This window comes from Dipodomys ordii, unplaced genomic scaffold (genome assembly GCF_000151885.1).
Source record: "Dipodomys ordii isolate 6190 unplaced genomic scaffold, Dord_2.0 Scaffold86, whole genome shotgun sequence".
NCBI lineage: Eukaryota > Metazoa > Chordata > Mammalia > Rodentia > Heteromyidae > Dipodomys > Dipodomys ordii.
The window spans coordinates 1,911,290-1,929,116 of record NW_012267302.1 but is presented as its reverse complement, the minus strand read 5'-3'; the positions used below and the strand labels follow the sequence as shown (position 1 = coordinate 1,929,116).

The window sequence follows — 17,827 nt, the reverse complement described above, 5'->3', positions numbered from 1 at the left end:
GGGGCCAGTCCTGGGGTTTGAACTCAGGGGCTGGGTACTGTTTGGGAGGGTTTTTTTTTTGCTCAAGGCCAGCCTTCTACTACTTGAGCCACATTGTTGGCTTTTTGTTTTGATAGTTTATTGGAGATAAGAGTCTCATGGATGTTCCTGCCCAGACTGCCTTCAAACTATGATCCTTAGGTCTCAGTCTCCTGACCAGAAAGGATTAACAGGCATGAGCCACTGGCACCTGGCTGGAAAACCTACTTTTATATTATTTTGTAGTTTTTATCACTCAAAGCTCAACTTTTTCAGGTCTTTAAATACTTTAATCTGAAGGAATATTTGGATTATTATTTTTTTGGGGGGGGGTTCCGGTCGTGGGGCCTGAACTCTGGGCCTGGGCACTGTCCCTCAGCTCTTCAGCTCAAGGCTAGCACTCTACCACTTGAGCCACAGCGCCACTTCTGGCTTTTTTCTTTTTGCTTATGTGGTGCTGAAGAATCGACCCCAGGGCCTTATGCATGCAAGGCAAGTACTCTAAAACTGAGCCACCTTCCCAGCCCTCATTTGAATTATTTTCATTCCCTTTTAGGCACATTAATATTAGGAACTTATAATTGGGCATAAAAGCATCATACTAATTTTTAAATTTGATGTCATTTAAAAATTGAGATTTCAGGAGCTTGGAGTTTAGCCCAGCGGAATGGTGCCTGCCCAGCACGTGCAAGGCTCTGGGTTCGGTCCTCAGCCCTAGGGGGAAAAAAAAATTCAGATTTCAATCTATATTATCTTAGTAAGAAAAATCGTGTAATGTGCATTAAAACTAATCTTATATTATATATCCCATGATCTTTCTCTTAAAACAAATATTTCATCTTACTGGTAGTAAAAAACTATCACTAGGCATACTTTTGCTTTTTTATTATACAGGGTTCAAGGTAGTAAATATTTTTTAGGCTTTGTGTAGATCAAATAAATGGTCTCTGCTACAACTACTCAGCTCTGTCATTATAGTGTAAAAGCAGCCAAAGAAAATATGTAAATGAATAGTATGGCTATATTCCAATGAAATTTTAATTCTAAAAATAGGTGGCAGCTGAAATTGGCACAGTGGGTTTGCTAATTCTTGTTAAAACTATAAAATTGAAATATCTGAATATCTCATTTAAACTTAGAACTTTTCTTTTCCAAATTAGTGATTTTGGGGTTTTAGAAATTATTATTACAGAAGTATTCTAGCTAAGTGTTGGTGGCTCACGCCCGTAATCCTAGCTACTCAGGAGACAGATTTGAAGGTCACTGTTTGAATTCAGCCCAGAGCAGGAAAACCTGTGAGACTCTTTACCTTCAGTTTACAAGCAAAAAGGCAGAAGTAGAATTATGTCTCAAGTGTAGAATGCTATCCTTGAAGACAAAAGCTCAGGGATAGTGCCTAAGCCTTGAGTTTAAGCCCCAAGACTAGCATAAAAAGAAAATAGAAAAGCCAGGCACTGGTGGCTTCTCCTGTAGTCCTAGCTACTCAGGGGCTAAGATCTATGGATTGTGGTTTGAAGCCAGCCAGGGCAGGAGAATCTGTACACCCATATCTCCAATTAACCACCAGAAAACTGGAAGTGGTGCTAAGGTTCAAAGTGATAAGAGTACTAGCCTTGAACAAAAGAGCTCAGGGACCGTTATCCAGCCCCATGACCAACATTTTTTAAAAAGAAAGGAAAAAAAATTTAAGAAGAAAAATATTCCATTGTAAAAAACAAAAGACTGGTCTAGTTCATATTGGTGCTAAAGTAATCCTTCTAACACTGCCAAGCAGAATGCTACTTAATATTTATACTCTTATTTATTTTAAATTTCTATTTTAGTCTTTTGTAACCAGTAGACACAATTTGCTACTGTGTTGGTTAAATATTCATTAAAAATATCATGTCTTATAATCAAGAAGGTAGTTTTCTCAAAGTAAGGCTTATTTATTGCACTTTAGATGTGCCAATCCCTGAGATTTCCCCAAATGTGAAAAATGGGAAACTCAACTGTATTATTTGTGATATTGGGAGCTATGTTTGTGCTTTGCACTGACCAAACAAAAACCAAAAGACAGTTTGTGTTTCAGATTGGGGGCCTTAGTCTTCAAAGTGGTTTGGATTTTATTTTAAGCTGGTGTTGGGGCTTGCTTGAACTCAGGGCCTGGGTGCTGGCCCCGTGCCTCTTTGTCTTCAAGGTTAGTGCTCTACCACTTGTACCACAGTGTCACTTCAGACTTTTTCTGAGTAGTTTGTTGGAGAAAAGAGTCCCTCGAACTTTCTTTTTTTGGGGGGGGGGTCCGGTGATGGTGCCTGAACTCTGGCCTGGGTGTTGTCCCTCAGCTCTTCAGCTCAAGGCTAGCACTCTACCACTTGAGCCATAGTGCCACTTCCGGCTTTTTTCTTTTTGCTTATGTGGTGCTGGGGAATTGAACCCAGGGCCTCAGGCATGCAAGGCAAGTGCTCTACCATTGAGCCACCTTCCCAGCCCATCCCTCGAACTTTTCTTTGCTGGGTTGTCTTCAAACTGAGATCCTTAGATCTCAGCATCCTGAGTAGCTAGGATTATAGGCATAAGCCACTGGCGCCTGGCTTATTCTCCCTCCCTCCCTCCTTTCTCTCCCTCCCTCCCTCCCTCCCTCCTTTCTCTCCCTCCCTCCCGCCCTTTTTCTCTTCCCCTCCCTTCTCTCGTCGGGCGTGGGGCTTGAACTCTGGGCCTGGGCCTGGGCGCTGTCCCTCAGCTCTTTGGTTCAAGGCTAGCGCTCTACCACTTGAGCCACAGCACCACTTCTGGTTTTCTGGTGGTTTATTGGAGATAAGAGTCTCATGGACTTTCCTGCCTAGGCCGATTTTGAACCGTGATCCTCAGATCTCAGCCTCCTGAGTAACTAGGATTACAGGCATGAGCCACCAGCGCCCGACTATTCTCCCATTTTTTAATAGTCTAAAGTAATTGCCTTGCTTGTCATCTCTTTCCTATTGTCTTTAAAATTCATAAGTTCTTTACATTTGCCTTTTTTGCTCGCATTTTTTTCATTGTATATATTGAGTAGATATGTTGAAGGGACAAAAGACTCACCATAAAACAAATTTTGAACAGTATTAGTCCTTGGAAACAAACAGTTCTACCATGAAGAATTAAAATTGGAGGTTTTATAGATCATTCATTAGAAATAGCTGTTCTTCTAACAAATTATGCTTCAAATTTTAGAAATTTCTCTTTTCTCCACTGTCATAGCCTCTAACCACTGAAGAAATTTAATTTCCAGACTTTCTGTTGGTGTATCCACTATTCATGCAACATAAAAACAAGTAAAATAATTTTTTTAAACAAAACACAAATGTCTAAAAACAATAGGCTTTCAAAGTCCAACACAAGGTGACTGGAAGTATATGGTTCTATTTTCTCTATTTATACTTCTTTGTTGAAAGAAAAGAAACCCAGCATTCTAACTGGTGAGATAAATGTGATTCATTTTTTTGTCTTGTAATACAACTATTCTGATGGTTGGCTTCACAGCTGAGGCGAGCCACCATTTCAAACCCAATAACAGGAGACTTGGAGACGGTACATTACAGAATTAGCAAAAGGTAAGAGATGTGTATGCTGCATATTTTTGCTCTCTAATGAATGTTTTGTGCATCCTACAGGAATCATTTAAGAGAACTAGGTCATTTTCAGTCTCCAGCTCAAGTGGCCGCCTCATACATAAATAAGACAACACAAGGACTGCTTTGTGTTTCACAGGTTTTTTTTCTTGAACTAGAAGTTATTTTTTTTAAACTATAGTTAGTGGTCTGTTACGTTTAAGGAATTAATATGTTTTTTATTTTTCTAAAGATCATGTATCACATATCCAGGAAATTGCTTGATACTTGTTTTCTTTTTCCCCTTTGTTACTAAAATGGGAAATAAACTGCTCAGAAGTCTTTGCTCATGCAGTTCTCTCATATTCACCAATGCACAGATTCCTTCATGGTGATTAACATTTGTTCTTAGCTTACAATATCATTGTCATTATGGAGTAATTTGTATTCTTCCTCTTGGAGCTTATTTTTGGAAACTTGGTGACTCAAAGTTGGCTATGGAAAGGACAGAGTTAATGTTCCAAACTCAGTCCACAAACTACTTGTGAACTCAGCTGCCTTTTACTTGGCAAGATTGAAAAAGTTTTGTCTTGGTGAGAGTTTAAAGAGACAAATTTTTATTTTTAAAATATTTGAAGAACATTAAACTTTTAGATCTGGAAAAGTTCCTGTGAAACTCAACGCTATCAATCATTTACATATAGCATCAAATGATTTTTTTTTTTAAAGTGAAAGGACAATAAATCTACAACAAAAATCTTTTACCATTTTTCTCTTATTTAGAAGTGGTTGTTCTTACTGCCACGTTTCTAAATGTTTTTACTGATTTGGAAACATTACCTATCATCAGGACTAATCTGAATCCTTCCAATCACCTGTGGCTTGGCAAAACAAAATGAACAAAAGCCCAGAATTGCCTGCTGCTGGATTTTAAGTCCTCGTCCTTTCTCTTTTTTTTTTTTTTTTTATTTTGTAGCTGAGCCGAGCTACAGTACATGACCCTGAGACTGGAAAATTGACCACAGCACAGTACAGAGTGTCTAAGAGGTAAGGGAGCAATGGAGAGAACTTTAGTCATATTTGAATCATTGTCTTTATTGAGAAGCTTAATTTCCGCAGAATACATGATTTAGTTTCTAAGACTTTGGCTGTTAGGTATTGGTATACCGAATGATTGTATCTATACTTGAACTTTCATGATGGAAATGATTAGGTTAGGTTAGTTAACAGACATATTGTTAGATTATAAAATAAGGCTTCCCAAACCCTGTAAATGAAATTAGAGAAGTTCCCAGAGATTCCTCACAGAGTGCAAGCCTAAATTGCACTCCCTTATAAAACAGGTTTTAAAACCTCTGGGCTGCCAAATAACTATAAAATAAATACTTTGAATCAACACATAATAAAGTCTTTGCAAGTCAGTTTAAAATTTCTCGCTTTTACGGTGTTAAAAAGAACTTAATTAGCTGATATATTACTAAAATATTTTAAAGTTTAAATCACTGTGTAACTTAGAAAAAGGTTACAGAATTGAGATAATGAGTTAATTATTCCATCAGAACTCCTTTTCTATTGGCTTACTTACGTGATAAAGGTTCTTTGAAAATAGAAATATAATTGCACTTAATACTTTGTTATTCTAAACCTAAGTAATATTTAGATATATTTAAAACTAAATATAAAACCCATCCATTTCATTAGGGACATTTGAATATGTTTCACTTTTAAATTTGATTGTGTTAATCAGTGTTCCTTAGGTTAATGTAGGTTAATAATAATTACAATTCAATCTGAAAGCCATTGTTTTTCAACATAGGTATTTGTTGTGGGTGAAATTCATTTTTTGGGGGGCTTGGAAGGTGGCTTAGTGGTAGAGTGCTTTCCTTGCATGCATGAGGCGTGGGTTTGATTCCTCAGCACCACATAAGCAGAAAAAGCCAAAAGTGGCACTACGCCTCAAATGGTAGAGCGCTAGACTTGAGCTGAAGAGCTGAGGGATAGTGCCCAGGCCCAGAGTTCAAGCCCCACGACTGAACCAAAAAGAAAGAAAAAAAGAAATTAATTTTTGTTACAAAAATAATTATATTTTAGAGAAATCCAGTGTGATGAATAGATTTTGAAGTATAAAAATATAGCACTCTAGAACAAAGTTTCTCAAACTCAACATTTCTGAATAATTCTTGGTTGTTGAGGGTTATTTTAAGCTACGTGGGAATGTGTGTGTGCATGTGTGTGTGTGTGTGTGTGTGTGTGCTCTTGCTCACGCACACACACATACATGCTGGTCCTAGACTTGAATTAAGGTCCTGGGCATTGTCCCTGAGTTTTTGTGCTCAGGCTAGCACTATACCACTTGAATGACAATCCCACTTCCAGCTTTTTTTGGATAGTTAATTGGAGATAAAAGTCTTAGGACTTTTCCTGCCCAAGCTGGCTTTGAACCATGATCCTCAGATCATGGTATGTTTAACAGCATCTCTCACATCCATTATATGTTCCCAGCGCCATTCTTTCAGTTATAACATTAAAAGTGTCTGCCACATGTCCACATGTGGGAAAAGTCTCTACCATCATTACTTCCAAGGACTCTACCCCTCTGAAAACCACTGCTCTAGGATAACAAAGGAATGAATATGCAAGTTCATATAATATATATGTACATATATAATTGTATTTATACATATACACATATACATATTATAACCTGTAATACATATATAATTTATATGTAATAAAATTTTTCAGAGCTAAACAATTTTTTTTAGCAGTGGGGGTTATACTCAGTTTTTTACTCACAGTTGGAGCTTTACCACTTGAGCCACACCTCTAGCCCTACGTATTCATGTATTTTTTTTTTCTGGTTGTGGGGCTTGAACTCAGGGCCTGGGCACTGTCCCTGAGGCTTTTTTTTTTTTTGGTAAGTCTTGGGGCTTGAACTCTGGGCTTGGGCGCTGTCCCTGCACTCTTCAGCTCAAGGCAAGTGCTCTACTACTTGAGTCACAGTGCCACTTCCGGTTTTCTAGTGGTTTATTGGAGATAAGAGTCTTCACAGACTTCGCTGCCTGGGCTGGCTTTGAACCGTGATTCTCAGATCTCAGCTAGGATTACAGGCATGAGCCACCGGGGCGCCCGGCTTCCCTGAGGCTTTTTGTGCTCAAGGCTAGTGCTCTACCACAGCACCACTTCCAGCTTTTAAGTGGTTAGTTGGAATTAAGAGTCTCATGGGGACTTTTCTATCAGGCTGGCTTTGAACACAATCCTTAGATCTCAGCCTCCTGAATAGCTAGGATTATAGGCCACTAGCACCTGGCTGTGTTCATGTATTTTTGATAATGGTAGATACCATACCACTATGTTTAGCATCTATAGATATGTTAAAAATTAATAATTTTTCAGAATTACATATTTATGGCAAAACAACTCATTTGAAACTAAGTTAACTATGAAAATTTTAGGAAGTATTCCAAAAAACCTTTTAAATATTACTGATGTAATTTAGGCATTGGTGGGGCTCATGCTTAGAATCCTAGCTGTCAGGATGAAGCTTCCCAGCTGGCTCAGGCAAAGTCTTTGAGGCTCCATCTCCAATGAATCAGCAATATGCCAATGAATCAGCCAATAAGTGTGACTCAAGTGGTAGAAAGACAACTATTACTGAAGGAAGGAATAAACTGGAGGAAAGTTAGCAAAGAAGTTTATTTACCTTTGAGTATATCTATCCCTTTGAGGATAAGGGTATTTTTTTTTTTGTAAGAAAGGACCTCTGGAATGCAAGTTTGAACTATTTTAAAGGCCAGTCATAGAATTCTTTACTGGTCTTTTTCAGGGAGACACAGGGGGTAGCTTCCTGCTTCTTCTGTTTCCTCAAATATTTTGGCATGGAGGGTTGGAAACTTTATTAAAAGGCATGAAGATTTTTCTTTTAGTCAGGAGCAGCAATATAAAAGTAATGTTCCTTAATGAGCATTAGTATATGCTAAAAATTTTCAGAAACTACTTTGGCTAAATACGTTTTGAGACATGGCATGAAATGTTCCTGAACATTGTAACTAACCTTCATTTCAAGTTAAGCTGATTTTCCATTTTATTACCGAACCTTATTCAGGTCTACAAAGATAAACCCTTTAAAGCAACAACAACAAAGTTAGCCAGCTGGATATTGGTAGTTTTTTCTCTCCCATCCTGTCCTAATTAATCAGCAGGCTGAGGCACGAGGGTGGTGTAGAGCCAGCCTGTGAGACTTTTACCTCAATCAGTCTAAGAAACCAGAAGTGGTAGAGCATTAGCCTTTAGCAAAGCTTAGCAAAAGTGCCCAGGCCCTGAGTTCAAGCCTCAGGACCAGCATGCATACAGAGAAAAAACAAAGCTGTTAAGCTGTTACACATGAGGTAATTGTGCATAGTTTTCATTATTTATTTAGTTAGTTAGTTATTTACTTTCGTCAGTTATGGAGCTTGAACTCTGGGCCTAGGCGCTGTCTCTCAGCTCTTCAGCTCAAGCTACCACTTGAGCCATAGCACCACTTTCGGTTTTCTGAGTGGTTTATTGGAGATAAGAGTCTCAGACTTGGTGCTGGGAAGGTGGCTCAATGGTAGAGCACTTGCCTTGCATGCACAAGGCCCTGGGTTCCATTGCTCAGCACCACATAAGCAGAAAAAAAAAAGAGTCTCAGACTTTTGTGCCTGTGATCCTCAGATCTCAGCCTCCTCAATAGCTATGATTACAGGTGTGAGCCACCAGTGCCCAGCTGTAGTTTTATGTATGTATGTATGTATGCATGTATGCATGTATGTATATATGTATGTATGTATGTATGTATTGTTGGTCATGAGGCTTGAACTCTGGACCTGGGTGCTGAGCCACTGGTACCCTACTCTGCATGGTTTTCCACATATTTATTATCAAAGTTAATTTAAGTTGTCTGGATTCAGATGCTTTTGGAAAACATGAAACATTTTATGATAAGATGTTTTGAAAAATGCTTTTTTTTAGATGCAATAGGCCTTTGAAGGTCCAGCCCTTAGAGTAATTGGACTCTTGCTAAATCAAAATAAATTCCTTTATGAAGGTGATCACAACTGGGCACTGGTGGCTCACACCTATAATCCTAGCTACTCAGGAGGCTGAGATCTGAAGATCATGGTTGGAATCCAGACCGGGCAGAAAAGTCCAAGAGATTCTTATCTCCATTTAACCCCCTTAAAAGCTGGAAATGGAGGTGTGGCTTAAGTGGTAGAGCCTTGAATGAAAAACCTAAGTGAGAACAAGAGGCACTGATTTCAAGACCTAGGACTGACACCCAAAAAAGTGATGTACAGCCAGGTGCCGGTGACTCATGCCTGTAATCCTAGCTACTCAGGAGGCTGAGATCTGAGGATCATGGTTCAAAGCCACCCCAGGAAAGTCCGTGAGACTCTTACCTCCAATAAACCACTAGAAAACCAGAAGTGGTGCTGTGGCTCAAGTGGTAGAGTGCTCACCTTGAGCTGAAGAAAACAGGGATAGTGCCCAGGCTGAGTTCAAGCCCCATGACTGACCAAAAAAAAAAAAGTGATGTATAAATTTTTGCTTTCTTAAAAACTAAATTTACCTAAATATTTCAAACATGTTTTAAATAACTCGTTATCTCTGAAAAATAACATTATTTGGTTTTTGAGAAAGGTATAATCACACTTTATATATGTATTATTAATGGCATCAGGAGTAACTTCTAGTTACTTCTAGAGTAACTTGGAAGTCTCTGAGTTATTGTAGAATAATTTCATCCAGTCTCAGTAAAGTATGTAGTAGTGTATGGCTTTGTATTTGTTGAAAATAACCTAATGAAAGGTCTGGTTATGGGTGGCTTACATCTGTAATCCTGCTCAGGAAGCTGAAATCTGGAGGATCGTGGTTTGAAACCAGCCCGGCAGAAAAATCCATGAGACTCCACCTCTAAGGAGGCATGGCTTAAGTGTCAACTGAGCAATTGTGAGGCCCTGAGTTCAAATTCTGGTTCAGTCCCTCCCCCCAAAAAAAATTAGAAAAAGGAATTCAATACTCCAGTGACTTTTTTTTTTGTCAGTCTGGGGCCTGAACTCTGGGCCTGGACACCGCCCTTCAGCTCAAGGTGAGCACTCTACTATTTGAGCCATAGTACCACTTTTGGTTTTCTTGTGGTTAATTGGAGGTAAGAGTCTCAAGGACTTTCCTGCTGGGGCTGGCTTTGAACCAGGATCCTCAGATCTCAGCCTCCAGAGTAGCTAGGATTACAGATGTGAGCCACCAGCACCTGCTAAATCCAGAGATTCTTTTTTTTTTTTTTCCCAAAATAATTAGAGACATTATTTAACTAGTTTGGTAAAATAACCAAGACAAGAAAAAAAAACAACTATAAGTTTGATTTAGGAAAAAAAAAGGTCTTTTTGTTTAGAATTCCAGTTTATATAATCTGATCTCCTTAAGAAAACAAAAGAGCTGGGCACTGGTGGCTCACCTCTGAGAATCGAGGTTCAAAGCCAGCCCAGGCATGAAAGTCTGTGAAACTCTTATCTCCAATAAACCACCAGAAAACCGGAAGTGATGCTGTGACTCAAATGGTAGAGTGCTCACCTTGAGCTGAAGAGCACAGGGACAGCACCCAAGCCCCATGACTGACAAAAAAAAAAAAGAAAGAAAGAAAGAAAAGAAAAGAAAACTAAAGATAGTAAAATACTGAAAATCAGTTCATCTTGTCCTACATAGAGTTGGCTCACTGGCTTAATAATGGTATAACAATAATTCATTCAAAGTTGATTTCCTTACTAGCAACTAGTCCTTACAAACATCACTGAAAATGAAGACCATAAAGAAATAAACAAAATCGTATTGCATTACCCAGGAGTAATTATAGGCCAAAAGTAGGATTATTAATGGATTACTTAATTCTTATATTCCACTTCTCGAGATCCAGTCCGGAGCCCTGGCTTAAATCCAGAGATTCTTATCTCCAATTATTAGCAAAGAGCATCCAGTGGAGGTGTGGCTCAGGTGGTACAGTGCCTGCCTTGAGTGGAAAAAGCCAAGCAAGAGCTGAGGGCCCACAGTTCAAGCCCCAGTAATTCAAACATTAAATTATTAACTAAATTAAGTACTAAATATTAAACATTAAAATTTAAATAGTAAATCTCATTTTTAAAAGGGAAGAAAAGGAGAAAGATTAATTAAATGCACAACTTGACTTTTAAGTTTTGTTACTAAAGCCAAAAAAAGAGACATTTTGGGCTATTAAATTTTGTCTTGTGGTACTGGGGGCGAACTCAAAACCTGCTTACTAGATTAGTGATCTACTATTTGGGCCATGACCACAGACCTTGCTTTTAGTTTGTTTTTTAGATAGGCTCTCATATTAACTTTTCCTGGACTAATTTTGGACCGTGAGGATACTTCTTCCTCCGCCTCCCAAGTAGATGGGACCACAGATGTGCACCAACAAGCCTTTGTTGTTTGAGATAGAATCTTACTAACTTTTGCCACAGCTGATGTTAAACTTACAATCCACCTGTCTCCACCTCCCAAGTAGTTGAGATTCACAGATGTGTGCCACCCTGCCTAGCCACCACTTTTTAATGGAAAGTTAGTTGGAGAAAGTGTTTTTTTTTTTCCTCCTGGGACTAAATTGTGTTTATTGTACAAGAAAAATTAGTTATCTTCAAATGAGTTTTTCCTACTAAATATTGTAACCAAATTATATTAGAAGAAATTTCTGATTATTTTAATGCATGAATAAGACTTCCCAAATCTGTGAGAATCAACAGATAATATAAATTTTAGATTTTAAAAAAAAATAAATTATTTTGTTGATTGTGGGGCTTGAACTCTGGGCCAGGGCACTGTCCCTCAGCTCTTCAGCTCAAGGCTGGCACTCTACCACTTGAACCACAGTGCTACGTCTGGCTTTTTCTGTTTATGTGGTGCTGAGGAATCGAACCCACGGCCTCATGCATGCAAGGTAAGCACTCTACCACTGAGTCACCTTCCCAGCCCTAAATTACAGATTTCTATTTGAATATTTAGTCATGTTAGAAACAATGCAAATTCAGAGCTCAAGACCTGCTAGATCTACAGTAATGTCACTTGAAGCTAGATAAGCAGTAATCTGTTAACAAAGTATCATCCAAATTAATAAAGTATTTTAAATAAATATAGTTCTTTAGCTATGAAGAAACTTTTATTTTGGAGAGATTTTCACATGAGAATTTAAAGTAAGTGAAATAACTAGAATTAACTTTTACCTTAAAAAAAAAAGTTGAACATTTTGATTAGTGTTACCCCTTCCATTATTTTTCCTCCATAGAATTCACTTTCTTTGATTCCATCAGATACACACCCAGGAGTGGTATAGCTAGAACATAAACTAGTTCTGTTTTCAGTTTTCTGAGGAAACTTCTATACTGTGTGTGTGTGTGTGTGTGTGTGTGTGTGTGTGTACTAATTTACACTTTGTTTATAAGAATTCCATTTCCCCTATATCCTTAATAGCATTTTTGCTTTCTTGATATCCATTCTAACTAGGGTTAGATAGAAAGTGTGTGTATTGATTTGTATGTTGCTGATAGCTAAATATTTTTTTTAACATTTATTCATGTATTTATTGGCTATTTGTACTTTTTGTTTTTTGTTGGTTGTGGGGCTTGAACTTTGGGCCTGGGCGCTGTCCCTGCACTCTTCAGCTCAAGGTGAGCGCTCTACCGCTTGAGCCACTTCCGGTTTTTGAGTGGTTTATTGAAGAGGAGAGTCTCACGAACTTTCCTGCCCGGGCTGGCTTTGAACTGTGATCCTCAGATCTCAGCCTCCTGAGTAGCTAGGATTACAGGTGTGAGCCAGCAGCACCCAGCTTTACTTTTTTTTTTTTTTTTAAAGAACTAGTTTATTTAACCATTGCTTGATTGGATTATGAGTTCTTTATACTGAAGTCCCATAGTATATAGTATGAGTAGCTGGCAAAGATGATCTGCCATTCTGTAGAGTAACTCTTGGCTCTGGGAAAAGTTTGTTTTGCTGTGCAGAAGCATCTTACTTTGATGCAACCTTGTTGCCTTGTTTTTGTTTTCTTTTTGTGCTGTGGCTGGGGCTTGAATTCAGGGCCTAGGAACCATCCTTTAGCTTTTTCACTCAAGTCTGGCACTTTATCATTTGAGCCATAGCTCCAATTTCAGCTTTTTTTGCTAATTAGTTAACTTCTGGGACTAGCTTCCTCAGGTATCAACTTCCTGAGTAGCAGGATTATGGGCATGAGCTACTGGTTCCCAACTACCTGTTTCTTGGTGTTATATGAGCTATTACAGTACTTTTCTTAAAATACTTCACCTACGTTGCCTTACAGTAGTTTCAGGTCTTACATTAAAGTCATTGATCTGCTTTAAATTGAATGTTGAACATAGTGAGAGATAGTGATTTAGTTTCAGTCTTTTACATGAAGATGTGTTTTATTAGATACTTTATTGTATAGTTTTTACATCTTTGTTGAGAATCAGATAGTAATGAGTGCATGGTCTTCTATTCTTTGTGTCTACTTTTTTTTTTTTTTTTTTACTGTGGCTCTGTATTAAGATCAGGTATTATAATGCCTCAAGCATTACTCTGTAAGTCCAGGATTATTTTGACAATTCAGGGTCTCTTGTGTTTCCATATGAATTTTGGTTTGCTACTCTAGTTTTTTGTTTTGTTTTGTCTGTCTTGAATTCCGGGCCTGGGCGCTGTCCCTCAGCTCTTCAGCTCAAGGTGAACATTCTATTCCTTGAGCCACAGTACCACTTCCGATTTTCTGGTGGTTAAGAGTTTCACGGACTTTCCTGCCCAGGCTGGATTTGAACTGCGATCCTCAGATCTCAGCCTTTTGAGTAGCTGGCTTAAAGGCGTAGGCATTCAGTGCCCAGCTGTTACTCTAGTTTTGTGATGTATTTTGCTCTCATCATAGCTGGAATGACAAGGTATGCACCACTATGCCTAGCTTTTCTCATTGACGTGGAGTCTGATCGACTTTTCTATTGGCACTGACCTGAAACAGCACCCTTACTGATCATAGCCTGTCAAATAGCTAGAATTATAGGCATGGGACACCAGCACCCAGCTCTGTATGTTGGTTTTTTTTTTTGGGTCCGGTCATGGGCCTTAACTCTGGGCCTGGGTGCTGTCCCTCAGCTTTTCAGCTCAAGGCTAGCGTTCTACCACTTGAGCCATAGCGCCACTTCCGGTTTTCTAGTGGTTTATTGGAGATAGGAGTCTCACGGTTTCTCCTGCCCGGGCTGGCTTTGAACCGCGATTCTCAGATCTCAGCCTCCTGAGTAGCTAGGATTACAGGCGTGAGCCACCAGCGCCCGGCTAACATTCTTACTCTTTCCCTCAATTTTCTCCTACTTTCCCTTCCCTCAACCACCCCGCCACCAAGTTGAACAGATGGTTTCCAACATATTGTCTACACAAAAATTTTTATTGAATCTTGGCTGAACATGGTGGCACACACTTGTAATCCCCTATTCAGAAGGCTGAGGCAAGTTAAAGGTTAGCTTGGGCCATTTATAGCGAGACTCTTGTCTTCAAAATCCAAGGATTGGGGATGTTGTATAGGGCACTGTCCCTGAGCTTTTTTGCTCAAGGCTAGTGTTCTACCAAGTTGATCCACAGTTCCACTTCTAGTTTTCTGGTGGTTAATTGGAGATGAGTCTCATAGACTTGCTTACCTAGATTGGCTTTGAACCACAATCCTCAGTTCTTAGCCTTTTGTGAAGCTAGGATTACAGTGGTGAGCCACCAGTGCCCAGCTAGTTTATTGGTTTTTATGAATGAAGCAATACCTGTAAAACTAGTATTTTCTGTTTCTGCCCTTAGTGCTTGGCTTTCTGGCTATGAAAACCCTGTGGTGTCTCGAATTAACATGAGAATACAAGATCTAACAGGATTAGATGTTTCCACAGCAGAAGAATTACAGGTAGGTAACCATTTTAACCTCAAGTTAATTTTTCACTTCCAAATGCTTTGGTGGTATTTCCTGACATAGAACAGATAGCCTCTGCTTGCATCATAGCTGGGGAGTATTAAAGGTGATCCAACAAGTTGAAAAATTGTAAAGTGATTATATTAATCAGTTGACATTAGTCTTTACAATTGTCAAAATATGAAAACAGTTGAGTAACACTGAACAAATGAAAAACAGTTTTATTATTATTATTATTTTTTGTCAATCCTGGGGCTTAAACTCTGAGCTTGGACACTGTCCCTGAGCTTCTTTTGTTCAGGGCTAGCACTCTACCACTTGGGCCACAGTGCTACTTCCAGTGATTAATTGGAGATAAGAATTTCAGACTTTCCTGCCAGGCTGGTTTTGAACCTCCATGCTCAGATCTCACCCTCCTGAGGATCTAGGATTATAGACACAAGCTTCTGATACCCAGCTTGCCTTCAGATCTTTGATCCTTTTTTTTTTTTTTTGTCGGTCATAGGGCCTGAACTCTGGGCCTGGGTGCTGTCCCTCAGTTCTTTGGCTCAAGGCTAGCACCCTACCACTTGAGCCACAGCGCCACTTCTGGCTTTTTCTGTTTTTATGTGGTATTGAGGTCAAACCCAGGGCCTCATGCATGTGAGCCGCAAGCACTCTACCACTGAGCCACCTTCCCAGCCCTCTTTGATCCATTTTGAATTAAAATTTTTCATGTGGCATTGAGAGGTAGAAGGGGCCTTGTTTTTTCACATTAATATCTATTGTCCTAGCACAATTTGTTGAAAAGATTCTTTCCCTACTGAATTGTTGGTTTTCTTGGTCATTTAAAACATTATAGCCAGGCACTGGTGGCTTACACCTGTAATCTTAGCTACTCAGAAGGCTGAGATCTGAGGATCACGGTTCAAAGCCAGCTTGGGCATGAAAGTCCATGAGACTCTTATCTCCAATTAGCTACCAGAAAACCAGAAGTGGTGTTGTGGCTCAAGTGGTAGAGTGCTTGCCTTGAGCTGAAAAGCTGTAAAACTGTATCAATAACATTAACAATACTCTTTTTACTTACAGTAATAGTATCTTTTCTTTTTTTTTTTTTGGGTCTGGTCGTGGGGCCTGAACTCTGGGCCTGGGTGCTGTCCCTCAGCTCTTCAGCTCTTTTTCTTTTTTCTTATGTGGTGCTGAGGAATCGAACCCAGGGCCTCATGCATGCAAGGCAAGCATTCTACCACTGAGCCACCTTCCCAGCCCTCAGGATATATTTTCTAAGCTTCATTCTATTTTCAACATTTTATTCTTTGTGCTTTCAGTAAAATACTTCTGATTATTCTTATTGTAAAAGTTTTTTTCCAAGACAATCTTTTTTTTCTGGTCCTGGGGCTTGAACTTTGGGCCTGGTCACTACCCCTGAGCTGCTTTTGTGCAAGGCTAGCACCACTTTTGGCTTTTTCTGTTTATGTGGTGCTGAGGAATCAAACCCACGGCCTTAAGCATGCGAGGCAAGCATTCTACCACCGAGCCACATTTCCAGCCCCTCCAGGACATTCTTATCACTTATTACTACTTTTTGGTGGTACTGGAGTTTGAATTTAGGGTCTGTGCTTCTTTGGCAGGTAGTTTACCACTTTGGGCTATTCTGCTATCCCTTTAATGTGTTGTTTTCAAAATAGAGTCTTGTGGGTTGGGAATATGGCTTAATGGGTTTGCCTAGCATGCTTGAAGCCCTGGGTTCATTCCTCAGTACCACATAAAAAAAAAACAAAAACAGAAAATGCCACAAGTGGCACTATGGCTCAAGTTGTAGAATACTAGCCTTGAGCAGAAAAAGAAGCCCAGGAATAGTGCCCAAGACTGGCTAAAAATAAATAAATAAATGCATACATACATACATACATAGTCTTGCTTTATTCCCAGGCCAGCTGGGACATATATATGTTTGTTTCCCTGACAAGTGCATATGGCTGCACCCAACCAATGGTTGAGACAGTCGAGAACATTTTGAGGTCAGCCATAGCTGACCACAAATCACATCATAATCACTTTTTTTTTTCTTTTTTAAAATGTTTTTTTTTATTGTAAAATTAGTGTACAGAGGAGTTACAATTACATGAGTAAGGTAATGAGTACATTTCCTATGGAGCATTGTTACCTTCACCTTTGTTTTTCCCTACCATTCCTTCCCTCCCTGGCTCCCCCTTTCCTCACCCCCAAGAGCCAGGGTTTCTATAGAAGCATTCTGCAACACTGTGCTGTTGTCTAGCTATGCACTATCAACTTAGGAAACATCAACTGAGCTTTATCCCCTAGGAATTTGTGTGTGTGTGTGTGTGTGTGTGTGTGTGTGTGTGTGTGTGTGTGTGTGTGTGTGTGTGTGTGTGTGTGTGGTACTAGGGTTTGGAATTAGGACTTGTGCTTGGCAGGCAATCACTGTCACTTGAACCACACCCCCAGCCCTTTATATTTCCGATTATTTTTCAGATAAGGTCTCACATTTTGACCTAAAATCATGATTCTCTTACCTATGCTTCCCATACAGCTGGAATTACAGGCAAAAATTACCATTCCCTGAACTTCTCCAAGATATTTTGACCTTTTTTACTGGGCTGGTCTCTCACTTCAATCCTTTCTAGCTCAACCTCCACATAGCTAGGATGACAGGCTTGGGCCATCAGCCCTGGCTAGTATGGTATTCTTTATATGTTTACATTTTTACTTTATACTGGACACTGGTAATATGCCATAGCAACTTGGTGGCCTGGCATTAACAATAATCTGAACAGTGCTGAGATTTGTACACACTGGGCAAAAGCAGAACTACCTATAGATTAAGTTGTCATTCTATAGTAATCTGCAACTTCTTTGGTATTCATCTGATTAATTGCCAAGTAATATAATTTTCAAAACTGCTTTCAAGTGAATTCATACATTTCTGTATAATAGACTGATCCAGCGGTTTCTACAAGGTAAGTAAAATATCTAGTTTTGTGACTTCTACTTTTGTAGTGTTCTTTCAGATTCTCCTTTGTTGATTTTGTCAGTATTTTATATGGTGATGGAAAGGAGTTAAAAAAAGCATCATTTTCATTTTACAAATAAGAAAACATTCTATCCAAAGTTATATACATGGAGATAATCATAGTTCATTTCTCTTTTTCTCGTTCCTTTCTCTTTCCTCTGTACCGGCAAAGCAAGGGATCCAACCCATACCCCAAGCCCTTTTTTTTTCTTTTTTTCAGTTGTGGAGCTTGAACTCTGGGCCTGGGTACTGTCCCTGAGCTTTTTTTTTTTT

At 39.2% G+C, this 17,827-nt stretch overlaps 1 protein-coding gene across 3 annotated transcripts in view; it reads left to right on the top strand.

The window, feature by feature from the left end:
• The window catches only part of P4ha1 (prolyl 4-hydroxylase, alpha polypeptide I), a 64,012-nt gene that overhangs the window by 36,346 nt on the left and 9,839 nt on the right, over window positions 1–17,827 (top strand). For 2 of the 3 annotated variants that reach the window (XM_013025689.1, XM_013025691.1), the window contains exons 9-10: window positions 4,564–4,634; window positions 14,436–14,535. In XM_013025689.1, coding sequence (XP_012881143.1) covers window positions 4,564–4,634; window positions 14,436–14,535 — 171 coding nt within the window. Of the gene's footprint in view, window positions 1–3,519; window positions 3,591–4,563; window positions 4,635–14,435; window positions 14,536–17,827 lie in introns of all 3 variants that reach the window. The other variant, XM_013025690.1, reaches the window with a different exon arrangement.